This window comes from Raphanus sativus, chromosome 4, assembly GCF_000801105.2.
Source record: "Raphanus sativus cultivar WK10039 chromosome 4, ASM80110v3, whole genome shotgun sequence".
NCBI classification, from domain to species: domain Eukaryota; kingdom Viridiplantae; phylum Streptophyta; class Magnoliopsida; order Brassicales; family Brassicaceae; genus Raphanus; species Raphanus sativus.
Window position 1 is genome coordinate 39,180,063 of NC_079514.1, and position 24,399 is coordinate 39,204,461.

Genomic DNA, 24,399 nt, shown 5'->3' on the forward strand with positions numbered 1-24,399 from the left:
ACAGAGTCAAAAAACGCAAGATGGGAATGAAATAATGTGTTCATTTTTAATATCTTGGTATAAAAAAGTTTGGAGCTTTTTACAAAAAAAAAAGAAAAGAAAAAGTCTGGAGCTCTAGTTATCTCATTGTTTATTTAGGGAGAATTGAAAAAAAACACTTTAAATTTTTATTTGTCCATTTAGGATTTCTCATATTTTTGATAATTCTAGACATATTTTACTCCTCGTTCATGGGAAAATAGTAAATTTAACTTTCAAAATATAAAAAAATATGAAAACTATAGGAAACATAAGTATGACAATTGTATGTTTAATTTTTTTTTTAGAAAATGTGAAATCATATTTTATTTTGTTTTCTAACCGTAATATGAAAACTATTGGAAACATAAGTATGGCAAATTATATGTTCAATTTTTTTTTTAGAAAATGTGGAATCGTATTTTATTTTGTTTTCTAGATACGGTTATAATACTCATTCTGGTAATCTACTTAGTTTAGAAATCGGATACTAAGTTTTACACATAGATCTATCCAGGGTATGTAACGTAAACTAAAGTTTCTTGTATTTTATATTTTAGATATAGTTTATTACGTTACAGTCTAGTAAGATATCTTCAGTTTTCCCAGAGATAGATAACAACATATATCTTCAACTCTATGGTATACCTTACGTATTTTTTATGTCATAACATATTACTAGAGCTGGACCCGCCCGACCGGGCGGGTGTTTTTTTTGTTTCCGTAATATAATTAAATGTTTTCTACACTATTACATATTATAAAAATTATAATAAAAATGCAGACAAAAAAATATTGCTGCAACATAATTTCCCTTCCAAAAAAAGAATACAAAACGTGCATTTGATCACCACTATGACAACAAAATTGAGTTAATTATATGTATGTGAGCTAAACTTTTTAAAAAATGATAAACCCAACTTATAATTTAAGTTGGGCCATATTTCTATAGATTTAATTAAAATTTGTTTAGATATCTTCTCAAATGGCCCAACTAACCCAAACACTTTGTAGTCGATAAAAAAAACCAAACACTATGTTTCTTTCACCGACCGTTCCTATTACGGGAAAAAATAGAAAAAGAAAGCTAAAGAAAAACATTCCGATCTCCATTTTTTTCTGTGAGAAAGGCGATTACAATGGAGAAAATCGGATTCATGTTCTTTAACGGGATATCTGATTCCATGGGGCAAGAGTATATCGGCATGTTTCCTTTACGAATCTGGGTATTTCCTTTCAAACCTTCGATCTTTTTTTGCTCAAAATAAGTTTTTTTTTACTGTTTTTGAAAGAAAATCGTGTGTGAGTCCAGAACCAAACATGCAGAAGATGAGTGGTTGATTTGTGTGGTCAGAAAATAGAAAAATTAAAAAGTCGATCTTCTTTTTGCTCGGGTTAAATAGGAGGTACTTTTTGGTGAGAATTCTCATGTCCACCAAATGAAATATATTGAAGGTTATCTTCGAATTTATTTATTTTTGTTCAACGTATGCTTTGAATTCTATACTCTAGGAATTTCTCGTGGTCATTTTTAATTTTTCTTTTGTTTAGGTGGACAAAAACACCTACGTGGAGTGAGAAAGGAATTCGGAAACATGTCTGCAAAAATATGATAGAAGAAAAAAAAATATGCGGTCGATGATGCAAAGACACTTTCAGTAGAGAGCTAAGTATTATTTCATATATCTTGTTATTTCATATGGTCAAGATCTTGATTGATCTGTTGTATAGACTGATATAATGTTCTATAGTGACAGTTACATTGAAACAATGATATAATGTTTTATGTGCTTCTATCTATTGATGACATTCGCTTCTGTAATGATATTGAACTTGCTAGTTAACGTTTTGTTTTATTCTATATCTATTGTATACAGTAGTTATGTTCTTGAGCTATGAATTGGTTGTAAGTAATTGTTTAGTATAAACAGCATAGAACAATCAGTTGCATTCTAATGTTTGGTGTCATAGATTCTATTGTATAGAATTGCTTTTACCTTGCCATACCCTTTTTGGAATAATATTTTTTATGAATTAGAACTGATTATATTATGTTCTTCTCGTTTGGGTTAATCAAGGTCACTAAAGTGGTGAGACGTGAGCTAACAGAAATGAAGTTTCTCGTCAGCGGTGAACGAAACCCAAAAAATCAAGGTTAGTAACCATTATTGATCTCTTTAGATGAAAAACTGTAGAGTCACGTAGAATTAGAAATACACTGTTGAGTTAGATTTTAGTTTACTGTATAGTATTGATTGAATAATAATACATTTCTGGATTCTTGTGAGTCAATGTTTATGTAACAATGGCAAAAACAAATAAAATTCAATTCTTGAAAGATAAAATCAAATGTAGCTTGTAACAAATAAAAACAAATGCGTAAATTAGAGAATTAACTTAGAAAACAAAACAACGTCAACACACTGATGAGTCTAAAACGGCCATCTTTTCAACCAGTCTTCTTGAACTCCATGTGTGTCTCAATCATGATAAGAACAGAGAAACTACTTAAAAAAACAAATCACTCAATCATGCAAGTAGAGATAAATCACATACCTGATCATGAATATGTCAAAGATTGTTGAAAACCATCTCCAATGTTTAAAATTTAAAAGAAATACTCAGACAATAGAACTAAATGTTTCATCAGCTAAAACCGTCTCTAATGTTTCATCAGCGTAAGGTGGGTTTTGCACCCATGAGTGAATCAGTTTCACTCACGCATCCTTGTATTGTTTGAGATCTTCGATCAAATGAAAATTTTTGTTAGCAGATATGCTTTTTGTGAGGTGACTCTTAAAATACTGTGTAGAATGAGTTAAAGTCGGGTAGAATATATAGTGGAGATACAAGAACCTAGGGAAGGAAAATATTTTAGCCTAATTTGCAAGGCATATTACGCCAAAATAAATGAAAAGAATATTTTTTTTTGATTATGTTTTATCGTTAAAAGCCCATAATATAGGATAAGGCTAAGATTTGATTGGTGTTAGTTGGAATTTTGTGTGCCATCATATATTCAGTTTTCCTTAAATACTTAGTAGTTATGATTTGAAATAGGAAACAATAAGATTTTGTGCTTGTTCCGCAAGTATAGGCGTAAATGTGATTGTTTATCTATTTTGTGTTTGTTCCTTTATTGTAAGCGTAAATGTAATTATTTATGGGGGAATTATAATATTCTGAATTCCAAATTCTAAATTGATGATTTTGTTTATGGTATGTTTTGATTTGTACCAAATAAATAGGGAAGTTTGCTGATTTAGTAGATTTTTTTGTTGCTTGTGAATTTTAATGTATTATAGTTCTCGAATTGCAACTTATAGTATTGTATTAATGTATTATTAGTTGTCGAACTGCATTTATAAGAGTATTAGATGTTGGGTGGTGATGAAATAAAGTAAAATAGATGTAAGATGTTAACTTTTTAATTTGATAGTTTCTATGAGCTGATCTTTTATAATGTATATAATTATTCATAAATTTTACATGGTATAACCATGACAAATCATCGTTTACAGAAGTTTACAATGTGTGAAATCGATTTTAATTGTGATTGTGCTTATTTGATAATGCAGGAAAACTGATATGGTGGTAAAGGAAAACGTGGTATATCTGGAAAACTGATATTTTAGTATAGCGATGTTATAATCTTGTTTCCTTCTTTGTATTTCGTTTACTTTAATTTAGGAAACAATGACTACGTGAAAAAGACATGAATTTTTAACGTGAAACTAATAAAATTCTCAGTGGCATTTGGTTATAAATAAAGGGAAATTGTAAGGGTAAGTTTATATGTGTACTTCTGTTTTAATAAAGTAGATGTTTTAATAAAGTAGATGTCTTTTACCTTATGTGATGTTTAAGAAAGAATAGGTTTCACACCTACTCTATTGTGTCTTGGGTGAAGTCGAATATGTATTCTAGAAAAATCTGAAGAATATGGAAGTTTCCATAGAGATTTTCTAAATCTATCCTAAATATGGAAACTTCCAACTTCTAGAAGTTTCTTACCAACAAAATCCCATTCAAAGGAAAGAACAACTCTTTGTTGCTTATGCTGCCAGTAAAGTATGTAAGCAAGCAACGCTTTTAAAGCTCATGCTTGAACATGGATAGAAACCAAGTCTGGATAATCTTCCGCCGGGAGTTAGTACTCTCCTTGAAGCATGCTGGGCAGCTGGTCTCTTAAAGCTCGTCCATAGTTAGTGTCACTAGAAAAATTGCTTAGAAGCTAATGCTCAGATGATGATGCCGAGGATCTGGCAATTAGTTTGGTCCAAGAACGTGTTGTCTATGACTCTCCCAAGCTGAAGATGAAGACTACTACTAAGAAGAAGAAGAATAAAGTGATGAATATGATGGCTCCGTTTCTCAAGAGCTTCAGAGATTGTATTTCTAAGTGAGAAAAAAATAGAAGAAGAGAGTGTTCCTTTTCGTATAACAGTCTGCTGACCATTACAATTTTGCAACTTTTAACAAAAATAAACAACACAAAGTATATACCAATTTGTATTATCATCATCGATTCACGTGTCATAAAACTATCAAAAGTGATAGATAAAAGTTTATTTGGATTCGTTGAAAAGTTTTTACCGTTACAAAACCTGAAACAAAAGGACCACTGATCTTAAGCTGGTGTTACGTAAGAGACCACGGCGGTGATGTCATCAAACTTTCCTCTGTAAAACCTGTAGCCAGCCTCCTGAGCCGTGTCTGCGAAAAGATTGCCGTTTTCTGTCCAGTGCTCTCGCACGTACCAAATCCGCAATCTTCTGAGCCGTGTCTTTCGGGTTCAGTCCAGCTCTAAACGAGCTAACCACCACTCCTGTGATGTCTTTGTTATATAGAGTATCATACACACCTACCGTTCCCGCCACAATCACATCTCCAGCCTCCACATCAATCATGAAAAACTGATTCAAAATACTCACTAGTTAAGAGCTTTAGAGTGGTTTGTTCAAATAATGTTTGGCTTTAAGTTAGCTTTTCCAGGCTTATTAAGAGTTCAGGAGAACTAACATAAAACACCTATTTGCTTCTTCATTGTCAACTTGATTCAGTTTCGTTTTCTTTTCCATTTGTTTCATATATGTTAATCAAATACCAGGATATGATCGTTTGGTTAATAAAGATTACATGACATATTACTCAAGTCCAAAAGGTTATTATGAATAAGCTCTTTTTATTATAAATCCAAACCAGACCAAACATAGATGAAAGACAAAAGATACAAGAGACCAAAGCCGACACCACAACACTCCAAACGCCAATAAATCCCATCAGAAGGGGCAGAGCAGAGGCGACACGGAACAGACCAGCACACAGCGACAAGATAAAGACCAACAGCTGAAACAAAGCACAAACGCAGGAGAGCGTAGCGCAGCAGCATACACCACCACAACCACTCTAGAAAGCCGAATCTCAGAGAGCTGAAGAACAATAAGGACAATGAAGAATGGCCATAAACCTGACAAAGAGGACCTCCAGTCTTACACGCAGACACAGCAATCAAGCCAAAGCCACCTACAAACTCAGGACAAGACACCTCCTCGCATGAGAAGACCATAAAGCCAAAACCATCGCGACTTCTTGAAGCCTCACAAAGCCACAAGGACAGAGGAGACCAAATAGTAGATTCCGTCACAGCAATCTTCGATCCGAGAGCCAAGCTTCCAAACAAACACAGCGCTGAACCAAAGAACCCATAACTAGAGCGACCGAAATAGATAAGCCAGTGCCAACAACAATACAAGGTCAAACCGAAACCAAAGCCCAAGTAGCACAAACGCCGGAGATGACTAGCATCCCGTAGCTTCAATACCAACACGGACCTTAACTACAACAGAACACCACTTCCATCAGCCTAAGATCCACATGGCACCACAAGGAGAAACACCACCTTATCGACAAACCCGCTACTGAAGCACGACAACCAGAGAACACTAACAAGAGGTTCATCCAAGGCCAAAGCCAGATCTTGCAGAAACTACGAACCTGAGCTTCTCCCATTACCATGAGAGGAGCAGGAGAGAAACAGTTTAGAGGAGATTAGCATCATCCTCACAAGCGTCATCGGTCAGAAGGAGAAGTAGAAAGAAAGGGGGAACTAAGATCCAAAACAAGAGGAGAGACCAAGACCTCTCCACCTCCAAAACGCTAACAGAGACTAATATATGACCAAGGAGTCATTTTTCGACGGCGGTGAGAAGCATGGATCGCCGGGAAGGAAGATCGGAGCAAAAGGGAGCGGCGGCTAGGTCAGAGTACTGTTACAGAGCGTTTTCTAATTAGTCATTTAAGTATTATCTTTCTTGGTGTTTTCCTTCTATTTTTATTTTATTGTAATATTAAATTAATTACGAAAATTGTTTTTTTATAATTCAGATTTAATTGGTTAATTTAGGAGTATTATGGTATAAACAGAAATATAAATCTTATTTCCCTAAATAATCTTCTAAAAGTTTTATTGTGACAAAGTCAAGTTAAGTGACTCTTTTTTCCAATTTTCTCTTTAATTTATGTATAGTCCAATTTGAAAAGGAAATGATTTCGTTAAGTGGAAAATGATACTGGTTTTAATTGTTGACAAAAAAAGATACTGATTTTAATTTCCTGAGAGAAACATGGTCTCTTTAGTTGATTTTTTTGGGGTGTAACGAAACAAATGAATCTAAGAGAATTACTTTCCACTTTCGAATATAAATTTCGTCGACTGATGATGACAATTTTAAGATAATAGAATTGTAGATCGAACATTTAATAGAGTTAAATAAATATATAAACATTAAGATTAGAGCTACAAACAACAGTCACGATAACATTAGAGCTACAAACAACAGTCACGATAAGATTAGAGCTACAAACAACAGTCACGACACTCATCTTGCTATCAAACAAGATGGATACATTATTCCTTAAATATATAAACTACAAACCTCAAGCTTGATTATTATCAAGGTTATTAGCAATTCTGTTACGGAGTCCATTCAGACGGACGATGAGAGCTCTCAGCTGACTATGAGTCAGACCTGCCAAATCAATTGCTTCCAATGCCTGATTAAGAGCCTCAACGTTGTTACCAAGGTTAGCATCTGCTTCGAATCTTTCCACCACAGCCCTTAGGCTGACACATGAAAAAAGGGGTTAGAACCCTAAATATTTTTTTCTCAAATTAGAACCTACAAATACAGGACTGAATCTGATCTATACCTTGGATCTCCTTGAAAAACAGGAGGAAGAGTTTCGTGAGGGTAGCAAATGACCGCGACCTGACCATTGCATTCTTGCACAATTTGTTTAGCTTTCTTTTCAATAAGTTTCACTGCCTTCAAAGACTCACGGTGGAGAGCACCCAAGTTTTGGTCTGCATTCATGACTCGGTAGAGAGATAATTTGGGGGCAAGAATGGAGAAGAAAAAGAATCACTTTGACTGACCGAAGAAGAATTGAGAAGCCATATATTGACAATCAATTATTGGAGCTTGGGCGGGTCCACGCGGTAAGACAATAGAGTATGAGTAACGATGGACAAACATAATCAAGTAAAGTAGTAACTTTAGTGAATTATAAAAAAATGAAAAAAGATCAGTACTGTATATTGAAAATATTTGATTGCCTTTCGTTATGGGTTTTGTATCCATATATGCATAAAAGATATAACTATCTTGAATGTCATAACAATTGGAACACTTTCATACGCTATCAAAATGCAAAGGTGAGAAAATTAAAACATGTGTTGGTAATGTACATTTGTATAAATCTTCTTCGGGTAATCCTAAAACTAATTTTAGTCAAGGGACAACAACAAAATATGTGTTATTTGTATATAATAAGAAATATATTTTTAAAAAAGACTATTTTTTTATGCTTTCTACATATTCTACTGCACATCACAAAACATTACCTTGAAAATGAATTTATTGCCGGCTCAAGAAACATTAAATCTTTTGGTTAATTTACTTACGATTTAACCTAGAATTGAAGAAGATTAATTTCATCTACGCACTTAAGTTTTCTTTTCTTTTTTTTCCGAAAGATAACACTTTAGTTAAAGAGCTTCTCCGACTTTGTACTATAACCTTGGTTGAATTACATCTAATCATTTTATCCTAGAATTCGAGCCTTAGTGAGGAGGAGTTAACTTTTTCCAGTTTATTTAATACTAATATTATCATTGTCTAAGTCGTTTGTTTTAATATATTTAATTTGATCTTTAGGTTATTTCTATGAGTGTTTGTTTACGTAACTATAATTCAAGATATAAAACATAGGTGAAAATAAGAAAGTGGTATTGAAAATGAAAAAGCAGCAGACAGGGGCTAGTGATCTTCATGCATGTTGGTTTGCTCCCATTTAGTTTCATGTCCTCTTCTTTTTTCTTGTTTTCAAATTTGTTTACAGCAATTTCCAATGTATTAAGCCTAAATTTGAAAACCTTCTAACTTCAATAGTTTACGATGCAGAGGTGTGGGGGTTGCTATAGTTAGAGACTTAGAGTAAAGGGCTGGATGGTTCTGCCTACGTGTGAAATGTTTGATGAAGCAGTTACAAGAAAGTAAATGCTTTCCTTCATCACAATTCTTCGGTTGAAGATGTGAAATGGTCAAAGCAAATACTGACGTTGCTTTCTTGTGGATATGAGTGGACGTCAAAGCAAAGATTGTATTTAATGTTGAAGGAAGGGTAGATATCCACGCTTTGGAATACAATTATTGGAGTTGTAGTTCCCAGCCGGACTTGATAGCATATGTACCAAAACATTTGTATGGGGGTCCCTGTTTTTCCTTAAAGTCATTTACTTACATACATATATATATATTCATATAATTATATATAAAAATGTAAGACAAAAGATTCAAAGTTGAAAAAAATATTTATATATATTTAATAGATTTTTGTTATTATGATGAATAAATAAATAATAAGCCATTGAAATTAATCATGAAAAATTGTTTAAAATATCATAAAGTGTATTTTTAATATTAAGCTTTTGGTGTAAATGTTAAATATGCTTTACTATTTAGGGAGTGTGTTGAGTTTATAAGATTTTATAAATATTAGATCATATTCCGTGCTCTGCGCAAATAATTATTTTTATAAATTCTACGATTAATTTTGTTGTGTGGATATAAAATATTGTAGTCTTTATAAACTATGTAGTATGTAAGATACTACATAGGACTGGAAACATACTACAATATTTATAAAGACACTATATATTGATGCTACATAGTTAAATAAATAAATATTGTATAAACATACTACAACATAAGTATAAACATACTGCAATATTTATTTATTTAACTGCCTTATAAAGCCGGACGTGTTGGGACATTTGATTTGGTAGCTGGTTCTGTGTATAACCTGCACAACTTTTTCAGATCCAGAAACAAAGATCAGTATTGTGTTGTTTAGGATTGAAACAACACAATACTGATCTTTGTTTCTGGATCTGAAAAAGTTGTGCAGGTTATACACAGAACCAGCTACCAAATCAAATGTCCCAACACGTCCGGCTTTATAAGGCAGTTAAATAAATAAATATTGCAGTATGTTTATACTTATGTTGTAGTATGTTTATACAATATTTATTTATTTAACTATGTAGCATCAATATATAGTGTCTTTATAAATATTGTAGTATGTTTCCAATCTTATGTAGTATCTTACATACTACATAGTTTATAAAGACTACAATATTTTATATCCACACAACAAAATTAATCGTAGAATTTATAAAAATAATTATTTGCGCAGAGCACGGAATATGATCTAATATTTATAAAATCTTATAAACTCAACACACTCCCTAAATAGTAAAGCATATTTAACATTTACACCAAAAGCTTAATATTAAAAATACACTTTATGATATTTTAAACAATTTTTCATGATTAATTTCAATGGCTTATTATTTATTTATTCATCATAATAACAAAAATCTATTAAATATATATAAAATATTTTTTTCAACTTTGAATCTTTTGTCTTACATTTTTATATATAATTATATGAATATATATATATGTATGTAAGTAAATGACTTTAAGGAAAAACAGGGACCCCCATACAAATGTTTTGGTACATATGCTATCAAGTCCGGCTGGGAACTACAACTCCAATAATTGTATTCCAAAGCGTGGATATCTACCCTTCCTTCAACATTAAATACAATCTTTGCTTTGACGTCCACTCATATCCACAAGAAAGCAACGTCAGTATTTGCTTTGACCATTTCACATCTTCAACCGAAGAATTGTGATGAAGGAAAGCATTTACTTTCTTGTAACTGCTTCATCAAACATTTCACACGTAGGCAGAACCATCCAGCCCTTTACTCTAAGTCTCTAACTATAGCAACCCCCACACCTCTGCATCGTAAACTATTGAAGTTAGAAGGTTTTCAAATTTAGGCTTAATACATTGGAAATTGCTGTAAACAAATTTGAAAACAAGAAAAAAGAAGAGGACATGAAACTAAATGGGAGCAAACCAACATGCATGAAGATCACTAGCCCCTGTCTGCTGCTTTTTCATTTTCAATACCACTTTCTTATTTTCACCTATGTTTTATATCTTGAATTATAGTTACGTAAACAAACACTCATAGAAATAACCTAAAGATCAAATTAAATATATTAAAAACAAACGACTTAGACAATGATAATATTAGTATTAAATAAACTGGAAAAAGTTAACTCCTCCTCACTAAGGCTCGAATTCTAGGATAAAATGATTAGATGTAATTCAACCAAGGTTATAGTACAAAGTCGGAGAAGCTCTTTAACTAAAGTGTTATCTTTCGAAAAAAAAGAAAAGAAAACTTAAGTGCGTAGATGAAATTAATCTTCTTCAATTCTAGGTTAAATCGTAAGTAAATTAACCAAAAGATTTAATGTTTCTTGAGCCGGCAATAAATTCATTTTCAAGGTAATGTTTTGTGATGTGCAGTAGAATATGTAGAAAGCATAAAAAAATAGTCTTTTTTAAAAATATATTTCTTATTATATACAAATAACACATATTTTGTTGTTGTCCCTTGACTAAAATTAGTTTTAGGATTACCCGAAGAAGATTTATACAAATGTACATTACCAACACATGTTTTAATTTTCTCACCTTTGCATTTTGATAGCGTATGAAAGTGTTCCAATTGTTATGACATTCAAGATAGTTATATCTTTTATGCATATATGGATACAAAACCCATAACGAAAGGCAATCAAATATTTTCAATATACAGTACTGATCTTTTTTCATTTTTTTATAATTCAATAAAGTTACTACTTTACTTGATTACTAGGTGACCGACCCGCACCCTGTGCGGGTATAAAAATATTGTATAATATCGATTGAGTTCAAATGTAAGAGAAGGTGGAACAAGTGAGAGTTTCAATGCTGAGACATGATTTGCGCAAATCTCCAAGATGCAATAGGGGTGGAATTCGTTACTTTTTCGGTTCGGTTGGTTTGTTTAGTTCGATTTTAATATTTTTTTTCAACTGAAGTAAACCATATTTAGTCTAGTTCGGTGTACTTTATGTCCAGTTTAGTTTATATTCGGTTCGGTTTGTTTTTTTTTGGATCGGTTTAATTAGGCTATTTGTCGCTTAATTTTTTAAAAGAAAAATTATGTTTTAAAACATAAATTATGTACACATAAACTATGTGAACTAAATTCAATATAAAACTGAAACAAAAACTTAAAAAGTCACAAAAAGTATATAAAAATAAAACAAATGAATGTTAACTAAAGTAAAAAAGATATCAACATCATTAGTATGTTTTTAATAAAAGTTAACTAATAAAAAAACAAATGTAAGAAAAATATACAGGAAATAGTGATGTATTAAAAAATGTGATAAAAATCTCATAGATATCACAATCCCATAGAAACCTGAAAAGAAAATGTGATAAAATTTTTAAATATAATCCATAAGTAATATAAAATAAGAAGAACAATTATGAATTAAAAAAATCCCATAAAAACCTGCAAAAAGTTGTCAAATTTTGTTAGCAATTGTACAATATAAAATAATTCGATATTATACAATATTTTTATACAATATTTTTTTGGATATACCGTAAACATTAATCTCTCTCTCTCTCTCTCCCCTCTCTCTCCCCCTCTCTCTCCCTCTCTCCCCCTTTCTCTCCCTGTCTCCCTCTCTCTCTCCCCTCTCATCCTCCCTCCTCCCTCCTCCCTCCTCCCTCCTCCCTCCTCCCTCCTCCCTCCGCCATCCCTCCTCTCTCCCTCCCTCCCTCCCTCCCTCCCTCTCCCTCTCTCTGCCTCTATCTCTCTCTCTCACCTATTAATAGTGAGAAAAATATCTTTATTATTGATTTATATCATTACAATATCGCGAATTCCACAAAAGTAAAACAAAAAATTTAATTAATAGAAAATCTAACAAAAGCCACAGCTTAACCAATAGAAGAGTATAATATTGATAACACGTTTCAAAACTTAAACAACGTCAATGAGCTTCCGTTCAAACGCATGATTGATTCAATCTCCTCCAAAGATAAACTCTTAATTTGATCTTCTGATAAACGCAAGCCTGAAAGAAAATGTAAAAATTAATTTGATCTACTAACATTTTATTTTGATAAAAACATGAGCTAACTTGGTTTATCCGTACCTTTTCTTTGGTTGCATAATATATCTTGTGATAGTTTTTCCCAAGTAGCAATTGCAAACGTTTTCTGGATTTGTGATACTATGTGTTAGCAATAGGACACAAAACAACTTGCGTAGATTTTTTTTGCTGATGCCCAATAACATGCTTCTTTAATAGTTTCAATATTTTCTTCATCATCGTCCTTCCGGATAACAGAAGAAGTTATATTTTTTTCTAAAAAACGTCATTAGATTAAGTTTTGAAAATAATAAGCAACTTAAAATGTAGACCATAAGAAAATGTAAGATATATATATATGTATATACATCAGTGTTGATATGGTTGCACGATAAGTTAGTATCAAATATTATATTCGTACAATTTATTACATTTTTTATTGCTATATAGATTTTTTGAATTTAATGTGTTAACATAAATCATTTTTAATTATTACCAATCAATCTTTTGAATTAAATATGATGAATATATGTTACGTGATGTTGCAATCATCATTAATGTGATAAATATGGACATATTTTTCATTCAAGGCAAATTGTGAGAACTAAATAATAAATAAGTAATAATATAATTGTTAAATGACATAGTGTTGATCTTCAAGACTACTGTCATGATCTTCTTGGCTTTTTCTTTTAGACAAAGGAGTTCCTGAAAAATCAAAGAACCAGAGGAAATATCACCTAATGACTCCAACATCATGACCTGCAAAAGAAAAGGTTTATCTCATTAGTATGCTATTGTAACTATAAATAATAAGCAATTATAAAGTATAATACATGTTTAGAAGGAAAAGCAGAAAATATTAAATTTTCATAATAAATATTTAAATTGAATAAAGAAAGTTATTAAATCTACAATATCATAAGCTGATTTGAATTAAATATTAGTCTTCTTGCGCAAGTTAAATTTATTTAAAATATTCTTTAATAAATTCTCAATAAATCTTATACTTAGGGCCTGACTGGTTCAAACGCAGCGGTTGCGGTTGCGGGTGTGGAAGTTTGCGGGTGCGGGTGGTTGCGGTTTCAAGTGTTACATGGCGTTTTGTATGACTGGCGTAACGTTTAAAAATTGTTGCGTTTGCGGGATGTTTGTGACTGGTTGATTATGCGACATTGCAGCGGTTTAATAATAAATTATCAATATAAACATATTATAATATTATAAAATATAAAAAACATACTATTGTGATAAAATATAATAACTGTTAATATAATATGATTAATAATAATATTAAGTTTATTTTTTAATTTTTTAAGTAGTTGAAAGTTATAGTTTTAATATATTTTATGAAGATTTATATTAAAAATTTTAAAGAATATTTTGTTTCTTTTTTATATATGTGTATATCTTTATATATGTATGTATATTAACTTTTAAAAATTATGATGAATAGCTACTTTAAAGTTTTTATAAAAAAATACTATATTGTTTGTGAATTTAAATTAATATATAAAATGTGTATATATTTTTATTTATAATATTTTAAATTTTTAAGTTTAAAATATTTAGAAAAAAAGTTTAATATTTTTTATCCAACCGCAACCGCCCGCAACCGCAAACGCTAGCTGGAACCAGCTTTTGAATTTAAGAGGTTCGGAGCGGTTTGAAGCGATTTGTAGCGGTTTGTATGATTGTTTTGAAACGCTGTAAACCGCTATCAACCGCAAAAGCTGCGTTTGCGGGTGGTAGCGGGAAAACCAGTCAACCCCTTATAAGGTAATTTTATTTTTGGAATATCTTGTTGATAAAGCTAAAGGAGAACATCTCGTGAATAGATTGCACCAGAATTTTGGTTGACAAGTCTCACCATAAATATTAAGTTTTAAATGCATGATTTTTGGAGAGAAAATATTTTGTCAATTAATTTCGTTTCTCTGACATCTAAAATATTTAGTGGGTATTTAATGAATTAAACACAGAAAGAATCTCAAAAAGATGTTCTTTGAATCGAGAAAACACAAAAGGTAAGTAAAATGCTAGACTTTACTAAAATATTTAACTTTCACAATAAGCTATGTACCAGAATGTTCTCAAATTAACTTTAAAATTTATCTACCTATAAGTTAGGATTATTTATGGAATATATCTATATTATTAAAACAGAAGTACAAATATAAAATATCCCTAAGTTTTCCAACTTGTTTACAATGACATGTCACTGAAGTAATTAAATGAATCTATCTTTAAGGAATCATTTTTTCCTATTTATTAAACTATTTCCTAAATCAAACTTAACTTAATTTTTGTATTTAATATATTTCCTTAAACCAATTAACTAATTTTTAGGGATATTCAAATTTAATATCAATTTTAACTATATAAAACTTGGATAATGTTACCATTAATTATTTTGAACAAAAATCAAGTTTGAATTAGATATTAAACAATATTATGAATATTCCTAAAATATATGTTTAGCTTACCATTAATTATTTTGAACAATAAAATTTATATATGCTAAGATTTAAATATCTTTAAACAACTTATAGAACAATATGAAATATTTGTAAGTGAATAATATTTTTAATATAATTTAATCTCACTTAAGATTATATATATTTCAAAAATTTCTAACATATACGTTTAATCATTTCAGTTACTATAAATTATTTTCAACAAGAAAATTTAAATATCGTTGTATAACAATGTTTAATGTTTATAACCAAATATTTTTTCTAATGTATCTAAATCTCACCGTAATATCTGATCAAAATATTTAAAATTTTTATTACATTTGAAAAATAATTTCATGTTAAAAGAAATATTATTCAAACATATCAATAGGTCAATATTTTGTCAAAAGTTTAGTAGCGGGCACGGCTCACTATTTTCTTTGTTGTATTTATAAAATATTTAAAATATGATAAATATTTAAAATATAAACTAATAAACATTTAAATAATATTCATTTATATAAAAATGAAAATAACAATCCGTGCGGACGCACGGATCAAGCTCTAGTTGTTATTAAAATTACATTTTAAAAATAAAAAAGAGAATATATCGAGAATAGTTTACACTAATGATTTAACTAAAAAATCTTACCCTTACAGTTTAAATATTAAAGCATGAGATTAGGAAATAAGATATTATTTCAGTAGAGAAAATACCATTCTAAGCGCACATCTTTTGCAGGACCGGAATGGTGAACTCTTAGAGGTCTGAAATATGAACACTTCCGTCAAATCATCTCTGAAAAAATATAAAACAAAATCACAATCAGCAAACCAAAAAACAATATGTGTATATATATGCTTATAATTCTAAACAATAATATAATTCTACTAATAAAAAAAAAGTATCCGCAACACAAAAAGATGCTATTGAAATGATATAACTGAGAGATGTTATCAAATTGAGTAATTTTTTTTACCAGATTGAGGAACAAAGATGTTATCGAAATGATATATCAAAGAGGTGTACAATCAAATCGATATATAGCTTCAGTGGATAAATCGTCATAATAGGGTATCTGCTTATAAACCAAAAGAAAAATCAGCTCTCATGAAATATAAAAGCTTAATGTTCTAAAATAAGAAGAAAAAAAATTCAGAACATTATTAACATTAAAAGTTCAGAATACAAAGTTCAATGATTTCGTTTCTTCTACTGTGGATGTCTTATTTATAGTAAATTGGTGGACGTTTCTCATTGATTTAGCTTGCATGATAAGCTAAGAAGTAGAATTTTTTAATAAATTCTCAATAAATCTTATATTTATAACATAATATTATTTATGGAATATCTTATTGATAAAGCTAAAGGAGAATATCTCGTGAATAGATTGCACAAGAATTTTGGTTGACAAGTCTCGCCATAAATATTAAGTTTTAAATGCATGATTTTAGTAGAGAAAATATCTTGTCAATTAATTTTGTTTCTCTGAGATCTAAAATATTTAGTGAGTATTTAATGAGTTAAACAGAGAAATGATCGAAAAAGATGTTCTTTGAATCGAGAAAACACAAAAGTTAAGTATTAAAGTGATTTCGTTTTTAGTAATGTCGATGATTAAAATAAATCGAAAAATAAATTCTAAAAAATCAATCAATAAGATCAACAGAATTCTTCCCATTTGTAATAAGGAAACTAATTATTACATGTACTAACTAATATTTTTGCGCGAGTAATGTTAATAGGGGGATTAAATTATTTTTTCCTTTTCAATTAGTATTCAATGTTACTTTCCTTTTATAGGGGGATCAATGAATTAAAATAAATTATTTGATTTGATAAAATGACTTTATATTCTTATATATCTATAGACTACATAAAATAATAAACCAAAATATTTATTTGAATTGATAAAATGACTTTATATACCATATTTTCGACAATTAGTTACCATAAATAGTTATTAATAATATTATGTAAACCATTTGGAATCTAAAATATTTATTTGAATTAATAAAATGGCTTTATATCATACTTTCGACAATTAGTTACCATAAATAGTTATAAATAATATTATGTAAGTCATTTGAAAAGTGATGTTAATTGATCATTAAATTATTTTTTTCCTTGCAATGAATTAAATGATATATCGAAATTACAAAATAAGGTAAGTATTTAGAGGGCTTCCCTTTTTAGTAGTGTCGATGGAAAAAATAAATCAAAAAGAAATTCTAAAAAATCAACCAATAGAATCGATAGAATTCTTATGAGAAAGGCTGTGAGAGTGCCAGCTGGCAAATGTACTTTCTTTTAATATATAGAAGAATTATAATAAATAAAATTAAAAATCATCGGCCAATAAAATTATAATAATTAAGAGTTCATTTATGATCGACACGTAGTAAAAATCACTTATGTGACTTCTCAATCAACATATAGTAAATTTATTTTTTATAAATAATTTATAACATTCTGTAAATTATTTTAAAATTCTGATAAATTTATTCTTTAAATAACGATAAATAATCTAAAAATAATGTTAATAAAAATTTTTGGATTTTTTAATATTTAAAATAATTATTATATAATTATATTCGAATACAATTCATCAAGTAGAGTATAAAACTATTATAATTATCTTATATAAAATTTCGTTCATTATATTTTATAGTTTATAAATATTAAAAGTAAAAAATAAAATATTATTAATCTTTCTATAATTTCTATATTTGAGAAGCTTTCCAAATTTCTAATATGAATGCCTTGTCCATAAAGTATGTCATTGTTAAGACCGTATTAATTATATGGATTCAAATTTGGTAATGTTTGTGTCAATCAAATATACTATATTAATAAGACCGTATTAATTATATGGATTCAAATTTGGTAATGTTTGGTCGATTATAAAAAATAAATGAAAAAGAAATTATCAAAAATTCAACCAATAAGGATTCCGTTTAGGATTCCAACCCTAAACAACACAGAATACTGATCTTTGTTTATGGATCTGAAAAAGTTGTGCAGGTTATACACAGAACCAGCTACCAAATCAAATGTCCCAACACGTCCGGCTTTATAAGGCAGTTAAATAAATAAATATTGCAGTATGTTTATACTTATGTTGTAGTATGTTTATACAATATTTATTTATTTAACTATGTAGCATCAATATATAGTGTCTTTATAAATATTGTAGTATGTTTCCAGTCCTATGTAGTATCTTACATACTATATAGTTCATAAAGACTACAATATTTTATATCCACACAACAAAATTAATCGTAGAATTTATAAAAATAATTATTTGCGCAGAGCACGGAATATGATCTAATATTTATAAAATCTTATAAACTCAACACACTCCCTAAATAGTAAAGCATATTTAACATTTACACCAAAAGCTTAATATTAAAAATACACTTTATGATATTTTAAACAATTTTTCATGATTAATTTCAATGGCTTATTATTTATTTATTCATCATAATAACAAAAATCTATTAAATATATATAAAATATTTTTTTCAACTTTGAATCTTTTGTCTTACATTTTTATATATAATTATATGAATATATATATATATGTATGTAAGTAAATGACTTTAAGGAAAAACAGGGACCCCCATACAAATGTTTTGGTACATATGCTATCAAGTCCGGCTGGGAACTACAACTCCAATAATTGTATTCCAAAGCGTGGATATCTACCCTTCCTTCAACATTAAATACAATCTTTGCTTTGACGTCCACTCATATCCACAAGAAAGCAACGTCAGTATTTGCTTTGACCATTTCACATCTTCAACCGAAGAATTGTGATGAAGGAAAGCATTTACTTTCTTGTAACTGCTTCATCAAACATTTCACACGTAGGCAGAACCATCCAGCCCTTTACTCTAAGTCTCTAACTATAGCAACCCCCACACCTCTGCATCGTAAACTATTGAAGTTAGAAGGTTTTCAAATTTAGGCTTAATACATTGGAAATTGCTGTAAACAAATTTGAAAACAAGAAAAAAGAAGAGGACATGAAACTAAATGGGAGCAAACCAACATGCATGAAGATCACTAGCCCCTGTCTGCTGCTTTTTCATTTTCAATACCACTTTCTTATTTTCACCTATGTTTTATATCTTGAATTATAGTTACGTAAACAAACACTCATAGAAATAACCTAAAGATCAAATTAAATATATTAAAACAAACGACTTAGACAATGATAATATTAGTATTAAATAAACTGGAAAAAGTTAACTCCTCCTCACTAAGGCTCGAATTCTAGGATAAAATGATTAGATGTAATTCAACCAAGGTTATAGTACAAAGTCGGAGAAGCTCTTTAACTAAAGTGTTATCTTTCGGAAAAAAAAGAAAAGAAAACTTAAGTGCGTAGATGAAATTAATCTTCTTCAATTCTAGGTTAAATCGTAAGTAAATTAACCAAAAGATTTAATGTTTCTTGAGCCGGCAATAAATTCATTTTCAAGGTAATGTTTTGTGATGTGCAGTAGAATATGTAGAAAGCATAAAAAAATAGTCTTTTTTAAAAATATATTTCTTATTATATACAAATAACACATATTTTGTTGTTGTCCCTTGACTAAAATTAGTTTTAGGATTACCCGAAGAAGATTTATACAAATGTACATTACCAACACATGTTTTAATTTTCTCACCTTTGCATTTTGATAGCGTATGAAAGTGTTCCAATTGTTATGACATTCAAGATAGTTATATCTTTTATGCATATATGGATACAAAACCCATAACGAAAGGCAATCAAATATTTTCAATATACAGTACTGATCTTTTTTCATTTTTTTATAATTCACTAAAGTTACTACTTTACTTGATTATGTTTGTCCATCGTTACTCATACTCTATTGTCTTACCGCGTGGACCCGCCCAAGCTCCAATAATTGATTGTCAATATATGGCTTCTCAATTCTTCTTCGGTCAGTCAAAGTGATTCTTTTTCTTCTCCATTCTTGCCCCCAAATTATCTCTCTACCGAGTCATGAATGCAGACCAAAACTTGGGTGCTCTCCACCGTGAGTCTTTGAAGGCAGTGAAACTTATTGAAAAGAAAGCTAAACAAATTGTGCAAGAATGCAATGGTCAGGTCGCGGTCATTTGCTACCCTCACGAAACTCTTCCTCCTGTTTTTCAAGGAGATCCAAGGTATAGATCAGATTCAGTCCTGTATTTGTAGGTTCTAATTTGAGAAAAAAATATTTAGGGTTCTAACCCCTTTTTTCATGTGTCAGCCTAAGGGCTGTGGTGGAAAGATTCGAAGCAGATGCTAACCTTGGTAACAACGTTGAGGCTCTTAATCAGGCATTGGAAGCAATTGATTTGGCAGGTCTGACTCATAGTCAGCTGAGAGCTCTCATCGTCCGTCTGAATGGACTCCGTAACAGAATTGCTAATAACCTTGATAATAATCAAGCTTGAGGTTTGTAGTTTATATATTTAAGGAATAATGTATCCATCTTGTTTGATAGCAAGATGAGTGTCGTGACTGTTGTTTGTAGCTCTAATCTTATCGTGACTGTTGTTTGTAGCTCTAATGTTATCGTGACTGTTGTTTGTAGCTCTAATCTTAATGTTTATATATTTATTTAACTCTATTAAATGTTCGATCTACAATTCTATTATCTTAAAATTGTCATCATCAGTCGACGAAATTTATATTCGAAAGTGGAAAGTAATTCTCTTAGATTCATTTGTTTCGTTACACCCCAAAAAAATCAACTAAAGAGACCATGTTTCTCTCAGGAAATTAAAATCAGTATCTTTTTTTGTCAACAATTAAAACCAGTATCATTTTCCACTTAACGAAATCATTTCCTTTTCAAATTGGACTATACATAAATTAAAGAGAAAATTGGAAAAAAGAGTCACTTAACTTGACTTTGTCACAATAAAACTTTTAGAAGATTATTTAGGGAAATAAGATTTATATTTCTGTTTATACCATAATACTCCTAAATTAACCAATTAAATCTGAATTATAAAAAAACAATTTTCGTAATTAATTTAATATTACAATAAAATAAAAATAGAAGGAAAACACCAAGAAAGATAATACTTAAATGACTAATTAGAAAACGCTCTGTAACAGTACTCTGACCTAGCCGCCGCTCCCTTTTGCTCCGATCTTCCTTCCCGGCGATCCATGCTTCTCACCGCCGTCGAAAAATGACTCCTTGGTCATATATTAGTCTCTGTTAGCGTTTTGGAGGTGGAGAGGTCTTGGTCTCTCCTCTTGTTTTGGATCTTAGTTCCCCCTTTCTTTCTACTTCTCCTTCTGACCGATGACGCTTGTGAGGATGATGCTAATCTCCTCTAAACTGTTTCTCTCCTGCTCCTCTCATGGTAATGGGAGAAGCTCAGGTTCGTAGTTTCTGCAAGATCTGGCTTTGGCCTTGGATGAACCTCTTGTTAGTGTTCTCTGGTTGTCGTGCTTCAGTAGCGGGTTTGTCGATAAGGTGGTGTTTCTCCTTGTGGTGCCATGTGGATCTTAGGCTGATGGAAGTGGTGTTCTGTTGTAGTTAAGGTCCGTGTTGGTATTGAAGCTACGGGATGCTAGTCATCTCCGGCGTTTGTGCTACTTGGGCTTTGGTTTCGGTTTGACCTTGTATTGTTGTTGGCACTGGCTTATCTATTTCGGTCGCTCTAGTTATGGGTTCTTTGGTTCAGCGCTGTGTTTGTTTGGAAGCTTGGCTCTCGGATCGAAGATTGCTGTGACGGAATCTACTATTTGGTCTCCTCTGTCCTTGTGGCTTTGTGAGGCTTCAAGAAGTCGCGATGGTTTTGGCTTTATGGTCTTCTCATGCGAGGAGGTGTCTTGTCCTGAGTTTGTAGGTGGCTTTGGCTTGATTGCTGTGTCTGCGTGTAAGACTGGAGGTCCTCTTTGTCAGGTTTATGGCCATTCTTCATTGTCCTTATTGTTCTTCAGCTCTCTGAGATTCGGCTTTCTAGAGTGGTTGTGGTGGTGTATGCTGCTGCGCTACGCTCTCCTGCGTTTGTGCTTTGTTTCAGCTGTTGGTCTTTATCTTGTCGCTGTGTGCTGGTCTGTTCCGTGTCGCCTCTGCTCTGCCCCTTCTGATGGGATTTATTGGCGTTTGGAGTGTTGTGGTGTCGGCTTTGGTCTCTTGTATCTTTTGTCTTTCATCTATGTTTGGTCTGGTTTGGATTTATAATAAAAAGAGCTTATTCATAATAACCTTTTGGACTTGAGTAATATGTCATGTAATCTTTATTAACCAAACGATCATATCCTGGTATTTGATTAACATATATGAAACAAATGGAAAAGAAAACGAAACTGAATCAAGTTGACAATGAAGAAGCAAATAGGTGTTTTATGTTAGTTCTCCTGAACTCTTAATAAGCCTGGAAAAGCTAACTTAAAGCCAAACATTATTTGAACAAACCACTCTAAAGCTCTTAACTAGTGAGTATTTTGAATCAGTTTTTCATGATTGATGTGGAGGCTGGAGATGTGATTGTGGCGGGAACGGTAGGTGTGTATGATACTCTATATAACAAAGACATCACAGGAGTGGTGGTTAGCTCGTTTAGAGCTGGACTGAACCCGAAAGACACGGCTCAGAAGATTGCGGATTTGGTACGTGCGAGAGCACTGGACAGAAAACGGCAATCTTTTCGCAGACACGGCTCAGGAGGCTGGCTACAGGTTTTACAGAGGAAAGTTTGATGACATCACCGCCGTGGTCTCTTACGTAACACCAGCTTAAGATCAGTGGTCCTTTTGTTTCAGGTTTTGTAACGGTAAAAACTTTTCAACGAATCCAAATAAACTTTTATCTATCACTTTTGATAGTTTTATGACACGTGAATCGATGATGATAATACAAATTGGTATATACTTTGTGTTGTTTATTTTTGTTAAAAGTTGCAAAATTGTAATGGTCAGCAGACTGTTATACGAAAAGGAACACTCTCTTCTTCTATTTTTTTCTCACTTAGAAATACAATCTCTGAAGCTCTTGAGAAACGGAGCCATCATATTCATCACTTTATTCTTCTTCTTCTTAGTAGTAGTCTTCATCTTCAGCTTGGGAGAGTCATAGACAACACGTTCTTGGACCAAACTAATTGCCAGATCCTCGGCATCATCATCTGAGCATTAGCTTCTAAGCAATTTTTCTAGTGACACTAACTATGGACGAGCTTTAAGAGACCAGCTGCCCAGCATGCTTCAAGGAGAGTACTAACTCCCGGCGGAAGATTATCCAGACTTGGTTTCTATCCATGTTCAAGCATGAGCTTTAAAAGCGTTGCTTGCTTACATACTTTACTGGCAGCATAAGCAACAAAGAGTTGTTCTTTCCTTTGAATGGGATTTTGTTGGTAAGAAACTTCTAGAAGTTGGAAGTTTCCATATTTAGGATAGATTTAGAAAATCTCTATGGAAACTTCCATATTCTTCAGATTTTTCTAGAATACATATTCGACTTCACCCAAAACACAATAGAGTAGGTGTGAAACCTATTCTTTCTTAAGCATCACATAAGGTAAAAGACATAATATGTTATGACATAAAAAATACGTAAGGTATACCATAGAGTTGAAGATATATGTTGTTATCTTCTGGAAAAACTGAAGATATTTTGCTAGACTGTAACGTAATAAACTATATCTAAAATATAAAATACAAGAAACTTTAGTTTACGTTACATACCCTGGATAGATCTATGTGTAAAATTTAGTATCCGATTTCTAAACTAAGTAGATTACCAGAATGAGTATTATAACCGTAGCTAGAAAACAAAATAAAATACAATTCCACATTTTCTAAAAAAAAAAATTGAACATATAATTTGCCATACTTATGTTTCCAATAGTTTTCATATTACGGTTAGAAAACAAAATAAAATATGATTTCACATTTTCTAAAAAAAAATTAAACATACAATTGTCATACTTATGTTTCCTATAGTTTTTATATTTTTTTATATTTTGAAAGTTAAATTTACTATTTTCCCATGAACGAGGAGTAAAATATGTCCAGAATTGTCAAAATATGAGAAGTCCTAAATGGACAAATAAAAATTTAAAGTGTTTTTTTTTTTTCAATTCTCCCTAAATAAACAATGAGATAACTAGAGCTCCAGACTTTTTCTTTTCTTTCTTTTTTGTAAAAAGCTCCAAACTTTTTTATACCAAGATATTAAAAATGAACACATTATTTCATTCCCATCTTGCGTTTTTTGACTCTGTCATCATGAGATTCTAACCATAAAGTGAGCTCCTCGTACACATGCATAAAGTTTATGGTAGTTAGCTCAAGAACACATGGATTCCGTCTTTGACT

At 31.0% G+C, this 24,399-nt stretch overlaps 2 protein-coding genes and 1 long non-coding RNA gene across 4 annotated transcripts; 2 read left to right on the forward strand and 1 right to left on the reverse strand.

Moving 5' to 3' along the window:
• Nucleotides 1-1,085: 1,085 nt before the first annotated feature.
• On the forward strand, nt 1,086-3,730 carry LOC130510641 (uncharacterized). Of its 2 annotated transcripts, XR_008944346.1 has the most exons (4): nt 1,086-1,244; nt 1,331-1,473; nt 1,570-2,172; nt 3,597-3,730. It is a non-coding gene; the product is annotated as an uncharacterized LOC130510641 (long non-coding RNA). The 2 variants fall into 2 exon arrangements; XR_008944347.1 differs by lacking the exon at nt 1,331-1,473.
• Nucleotides 3,731-6,754: 3,024 nt separating this feature from the next.
• On the reverse strand, nt 6,755-7,461 carry LOC108848604 (uncharacterized). The gene is made up of 2 exons (XM_018622002.2): nt 7,231-7,461; nt 6,755-7,144 (listed from the first exon to the last, which is right to left on the reverse strand). The coding sequence occupies exons 1-2, from the start codon at nt 7,392-7,394 to the stop codon at nt 6,958-6,960; spliced, it is 351 nt and encodes a 116-aa protein (XP_018477504.1). The 5' UTR covers nt 7,395-7,461; the 3' UTR covers nt 6,755-6,957.
• Nucleotides 7,462-20,001: 12,540 nt separating this feature from the next.
• On the forward strand, nt 20,002-20,713 carry LOC130510925 (uncharacterized). The gene is made up of 2 exons (XM_057007635.1): nt 20,002-20,237; nt 20,324-20,713. Exons 1-2 carry the CDS (start codon nt 20,074-20,076, stop codon nt 20,508-20,510), a joined length of 351 nt encoding a protein of 116 aa, XP_056863615.1. The 5' UTR covers nt 20,002-20,073; the 3' UTR covers nt 20,511-20,713.
• The last annotated feature ends 3,686 nt before the right edge of the window (nt 20,714-24,399 follow it).

Bases quoted from the DNA above. Each gene is read 5' to 3' on its own strand.
- LOC130510925 (XM_057007635.1), top strand. From the start codon at position 20,074: ATGAATGCAGACCAAAACTTGGGTGCTCTCCACCGTGAGTCTTTGAAG. The intron at 20,238-20,323 runs GTATAGATCAGA...TTCATGTGTCAG, and splicing joins GTTTTTCAAGGAGATCCAAG to CCTAAGGGCTGTGGTGGAAA.
- LOC108848604 (XM_018622002.2), bottom strand. From the start codon at position 7,394: ATGAATGCAGACCAAAACTTGGGTGCTCTCCACCGTGAGTCTTTGAAG. The intron at 7,145-7,230 runs GTATAGATCAGA...TTCATGTGTCAG, and splicing joins GTTTTTCAAGGAGATCCAAG to CCTAAGGGCTGTGGTGGAAA.